Source organism: Galeopterus variegatus, unplaced genomic scaffold (assembly GCF_000696425.1).
Source record: "Galeopterus variegatus unplaced genomic scaffold, G_variegatus-3.0.2 Scaffold993, whole genome shotgun sequence".
NCBI lineage: Eukaryota > Metazoa > Chordata > Mammalia > Dermoptera > Cynocephalidae > Galeopterus > Galeopterus variegatus.
In genome coordinates this window covers 154303-160518 of record NW_007727104.1, presented here as the reverse complement: position 1 = coordinate 160518, position 6216 = coordinate 154303, and the positions used below count along the sequence as shown (strand labels likewise).

Sequence of the window (6216 nt, the reverse complement as noted above, 5' to 3'; positions counted from 1 at the left end):
AATTAAATTGTTGGAAGTCAAATAATAGTTATTACTCAACTGTAAAATAATTGTCATTCATAGAGTAACAAAGACACTATTCAGAAAAAGAATATCTGACTTTAAAATTCTTGAAGCTATTTTTAAATGCATATTTATATAGCAGAATAGAAGTTACATATTTGAATAAATCCCCTGATTATATAATGTTTTTGTTCTAGATGGAATTAACTAGTGGTTTTTACTTCTAGTATTTTTATTGATTAAATTTATTAGTAACCAAAAAATGTTTTTATTTGTGTTTGTCCTCTATCATGCAGTATTTTACCCTTCAGCTAGTAATATATCATGTGACCCTATTGATATACCTGTTCATATATAGTACATGTGATCCTGGGTCTGTTCCCATGTTTTTTCAAAATGACAAATATAATGTAAAAACTATTATGACAATAAGGTGTCAACTGTAATCACGACTAAGGGACCTTAAGTTAAAACAGACAATTTAGGGGCCGGCCCGGTGGCGCACTGCTACAGTGCGCCGCTTGGGAAGCGCGGCGGCGCTCCCGCCCGAGGGTTCGGATCCCACATACAGACCGGTTCCCGCTCACTGGCTGAGCGAGGTGCGGGTGCAACACCGAGGGTTGCGATCCCGTTGCCGGTCCCCGGTCCGGTGCGGGGGCAACACTGAGGGTTGCGATCCATTGCCTGACACGGAAAAAGACAAAAACAAAAAACAAAAAACAGACAATTTAAAACTCTTAACTCTTATGTGTGTAGTGCTATCCTTTTGCTCTTATGTACTGTAAATGGTGTCTGCCCCTGCTGTGTGGTTGCGTGGATGTCCTGAGGACAAGATCCGAAGCGTGAGGGTGGGACAGAGCTGGGATTGGGCTCTCTTTCCCGCCACTCTCTGATGAAAACTGAGCTGTAGGGTAACAGAAGTATCAATACAAGAGGTCACAGAAAAGGCACGGACTTTACAAACTATGGCAGTGTGAAGTCTACAAGCTGTGCATAGGCAGGTTTCCCACGTCTTAGAACCCTTCACACATGTAAGCAGCAGAAATAAAGTTTTATTTTGAGATCAAAACCAAAACATATTGTAACCAAACACTGCAGTCATTCATTCATTCATTCAATAATTGCATTCGTGGCATAACAATGTTTTGGTCAATGACAGACACATATACTGTGGGGGTCCCCTAAGATTATGAGGGCTCTTCCACATAGCCAGGTGTGTAGTAGGCTGTACCATCCAGGCTTGTGTAAATACACTCTATGATGTTTGCACAACAATGAAATCACCTGATGATAGATTTCTCAGAATGTATCCCATCATTAAGCCACACATGACTGTACTGGATTCCTACCAAGAAGTGTAGACCCCGGATAGACAGAAATGATGAACACTCAGTCCTCGCTCTCGGGGAGTCCACAGCCTGGTGGTGGAGACAGATGTAGAAACAACAGAACGTGCCCAGCAGTGTCTGTTCCGTGGTTGGAGCCGTGCAGTGGGCAGGTGAGCCACAGGCACCCCAAGGGGTCTGTGAGCACGTGCATCCTACCGCAGCAGTACTAAGCAGCAGCTTTCTAATGAGGGAGAACAGGACCCATAAAAAGGAATAAACACGTTCTGTTGCACCACAGACTAATCACGAAATACTGGTGCGTAGTGGAAATGGCAAAGCTGGCCAAACACCACAGCTGGGATAGAGGTTCGGGGAGGAAGGAGAACCGGAAAGCCGTCCAGGGCGTGTTCAGGACACGAGCTCCTGCTGCCACGCTCTCTGGCCCTACAGCGTTTCAGAACGGTGCTTTCGTTCATCTGCTCTACATTTGTTTCTTCTGCCTTCCCTCGTCCTCCCCCTTCCCAGCTGGTGACAAGTGTAAGGGTAGCTGTGGCAAAGACAGGAAACCACTTTTCTAAATCCTTCCTGCTACCGTCCTGCTTCCCAAACCTCCTCCTAGAGCTGACCACATAAAGGTGAAATGCAATGTGGACTAAAGAGGAAACGAAAGTCCCAGATTTTTTTTTTTCTTTTCACTTGTCCACTGATAGAGGATATTTTCATTATAACTTGAACAGAAAAAAAAAATCTAATAACATTAAGATTAAAGACCCCGGGTGTAATAATGCCAAATCCTTAAATAAATGGGCATGTAAGCTCCATTACAAATGAAAAGAATACTCTGGCAGAGTTTATTACAGGATTTTAGCCTTGAAGTCATAAAGTCCTAGCTTACTACTTGCACAGTTTTAACCAAAAATAACCTTTCAGTTAGTGAGTAGGGAGGAAAAAGATGTATTTATATCTCTTAGGAGGATATTGAAAAATGGTAATATAATTAAGAAATCAAGAGAAATTTTATTTTTTTCTATATTAAATATTCAGGTAAGATAGGGGTGAACACTCAATCATTTTACTGGGTTGCACAGATAAATTGTGGGTTCACTCTTCAGCCCCCATCCCTGTGTTTGTATGATATTAACTAAAGGAAAACAAAGTTTAGAAAAAGCTAAGTGAAATATTAAAGATATAAAATAGTTTACTAATCCCTTATCTCATTCCTGTGGACATTCTTCCCTTCTTGATTCTTGTTCTACCTTCTTTAAGAATATCCCCCATTCTTAAGGTCCCTTTGTTTACTGCACCAAACTGTAATTCGTACTGTTTCTTTTCTCCCCCTTCCAGAGCTTCTTCGAAGGGCAGTCTGCACCGTGGGACTCCGCTAAGAAAGACGAGAACAGAATGAAGAACAGATACGGGAACATCATTGCATGTAAGTGTTAACAGTGTCATTGCGCTGTCATAGAGTTTTCTTTCTGCGTCTGATAAGATTGACCACCAGGCGCACGCAGTGAGAATTTATAGCACAATTACTGCCTTCATCCTGCTAGGAGAGCTGCTGTTATGCTCCTACTAAAGAAAGGAAAAACTACTTAAATACTCCCATATGTCAATACACACTTGCTATGGGCCCTGTTTTACCTTTAGATTTAAGGTCTGGGTAACATAGGTAATGTTAAAATGTTGAGACAGGAAACACATTTTAGGAGGAGTAAGCATAATAGTCCTAATGTTTCCCAGCTGTGACATGAGAATGAATAGAAATAATGATGCACAGCATGCCTTAGTGCAAGGAGCTCACGGTTCTCTGCAAACATTAACTCATTAATCCTCTGGACACTGGGTTAGGTAGATCAGTAATAGCCCCATTTTAAGGACAGGAGACTGAAACTCAAAGTTAAATGGTAGTCCCCATATCACAATACTCATCAGCAAAAGAGCTAGAATTATATCTCAGAAATTCCCAGTGCCTGTGAAACCGAATGTTGCCAATCTATAATGCCTTGGGCAGCTTTCAAATGGAGCCCAACCTCATTAATGTTCCGTAAGGATGCTGAGACATGGGGCGTGCAGGATTGATGAGCCTCCTTCTCCCAGGGCTCAGGCCATCCATCCCCACATTAAACTGCTCTGGTCATACATGAGTGCATACAGGTACTGATGGCCCACCATAGTTTCCTAACAGAATGAATGCTGTGTGGAAAGATTCTTAAATTCAACAACAGCATCGTGAGACTAGGCCTGGAGAACATCTAGCTCATCGTGTCTTAATACTTATGAAAAAACAAACTTAGAAGGTTTGGGTATTCCAAGGGAGCAACATATTAGCTTTATTGATTGTGAAAGTGCAGTTAAATTTTATTTGCCGGAGTTAGTTAACATTTCTTAGTACAACAGTATAGATTCTATAGCAGTGCTCCCCAACAGAATTTTCTGTGATTGTAGAAATGCTCTATGTCTGTGCTGTCCAGTAGAGTAGCCACTGGCCACATGAGGCTGCTAAGCACTTGGAATGTGACCGGTACAAATGAGGACCTGAATTTTTTTTTACTTTATTTTAATTATTTTTAATTTAAATAGTAAATGAGACTAGTGGTCACCATATTGGACAGTGCAAATCTGCAGTGTGCTTTATAAAAAGAAAAGGGAGGTGGAGCTTACGTATAATATAAGATGTCCTAACTCAACATGCCCCGTTTTTCTCCTTGGCCACTAATAAAGCCAAACCAGCAGTTTTGCGGGGCACAAGTGCTAGCACTGCATGTTTTGTTTGTTCATGTTAAAATATGCTTAGTGTGTCAGTGGTCCTGTCCCAGTCCCTGCAGACAGGAGACGCAGCCCCGAGGTCTAGGATTTGATTGCCTCTCAATGAATCCAGTCAACATTTGCAGGACACTTTCTAGGTGCTGGACACTGAGGATACAAAGGTCATAGAGAAGAGATGTGTCCCTGTCCCTAAGATGGTGCAGGTCAGTGCTATGACACATCGCTATGTTGCAGCCATGTAGTGCTGTAGAGGCTCAGAGAAGGAAAACATTACTTCTTGGCCTGTGTAGACCTTTCCAAGTTCCTTCATGTTCTCTGGGAGCCCGCTGAAGCCTTCCAGTGTTAGAAGAATCCAGATTTCTCTGAATGGCTTTTATGGGATTCTTTCTAGTTCCTTCAGCTCTGTGAAAACTTTGAGGGGATTCATGGAGATAAACGGGGAATTCCCTTCATGTACCAAGTGGAAGGGGATGTTGATGAGCCCTTGTCCTGCAGTCGAGGTAATATCACCCACGTGGGCCTCATGCTGAGCTGCAGAAGGCAGTGTCAAGGAGTGTGGCTTCAGATGTGCTGATGGATCCAGCTGGCCTTCACCCAATATAACTTCGTTTGCTTCTTCCTCGTGTGCAGTTTAATACCTGCACTTGGTAGACACTTGAAAAATGTTTTTGAATGATTAATGAAAAAAAATAAAATAAAAGCTAGCATTTGCTAATAAGCACTTGCATATGCTAGACACCACTCTAAGCACTTTCCACGTGTTATGTTTCCTTGTAATGACACCATGAAATAGGTAAGATTATTGTATCTATTTTACAATAGATTATTGTTTCTATTTTCCCAGTGAAGAAACTGGGGCAGAAAAGAGGGTAAAAGTGTTAGACAGTTAGTAAGATGTAGAGGCAGGATTCTAGCCCAGGAGCAGCTTTCACAGCCACTGCCTGATGGCTGGCTGGGTGGTGGGCCACCACTGGCTTAGCTTTTACTGTTAGCATCACAGTCTTCACAGGCCAGCATCAGTGACAAGATATTAGCCCCCTCCCTGCTCATGCTTCACCTCTCCAGCCACCCCAAATAAATACACAAATTAAGTGAAAACTGGGCACTCAAAGGTAGCTTCAAGATAAGTCCTCTAGCCCCCAGGCTGACCCCCAAGAACCCCTGTAGAGAAATTCTGGAGTGGCCGTTGTTAGAACCTTCTGCAGAAGTTCTGTTTAGATGGCTTTATGTCTGTTGTCTAAGAAGTGGAACAGGGTCTAACTTATGTTTAATCATCAACCTACTATAACTAGTTGTCACCTACCTCAGAATGGGCACGGCAGAGGCCAGGATGTCAAAGGACTTCAATGTATGCAAGTCAATAAATGTGATACACCACATAAAGAAAATCAAGGACAAAAACCATATGATTACCTCAATAGATGCAGAAAAGTATTTAACCAAATTCAACATCACTTCATGATAAAGACTCTTAGCAAATTAAGTATGGAAGGGAAATATCTCAACACAATAAAAGCCATTTATGACAAACGTACTGCCAGTATCATCCTGAATGGGAAAAATCTGAAGGCTTTTTACCCTTACACACAGGAACAAGACAAGGATGCCCATTATCACCACTCCTATTTAACATAGTATTGACGTACTAACCACAGCAATTAGGCAAGAGAAAGAAATAAAGGGCATCCAGATTGGAAAAGATGAAGTCAAACTGTCCCTGTTTGCAGATGACATGATCCTATATACAGAAAAATCTAGACACTACCAAAAAACTCCTAGAACTGATTAATAATTTCAGTAATGTTGCAGCATATAAAGTCAATGCCTAAAAGTCAGTTGCATTTATGTTCTCCAATAACAAGCTAACAGAGAAATCAAGAAAGTAAGCCCATTTGCAATAGTCACCAAAAAATAAATAAATAAAGTACCTAGCAATCAGTTTACATAAGTAGGTGAAAGATCTCTACAAGGAGAACTACAAATCACTACTGAAAGAAATTAAACACAAAAAGATGGAAAGACATTCCATGCTCTTGAGTTGGAAGAATCAACATAGTGAAAATGTCCATACCACCCAAAGTGATCTACAGAGTCAGTGCAATCCCCATCAAAATACCAA

General features: G+C 41.4%; 1 protein-coding gene across 3 annotated transcripts in view; it reads left to right on the top strand.

The window, feature by feature from the left end:
• The window catches only part of PTPRM (protein tyrosine phosphatase, receptor type, M), a 361286-nt gene that overhangs the window by 227166 nt on the left and 127904 nt on the right, over nucleotides 1-6216 (top strand). For all 3 annotated transcript variants that reach the window (XM_008574057.1, XM_008574056.1, XM_008574058.1), the window contains one exon: nucleotides 2676-2763. In XM_008574057.1, the coding sequence (XP_008572279.1) occupies nucleotides 2676-2763 (88 nt within the window). The remainder of the gene's footprint in view (nucleotides 1-2675; nucleotides 2764-6216) is intronic.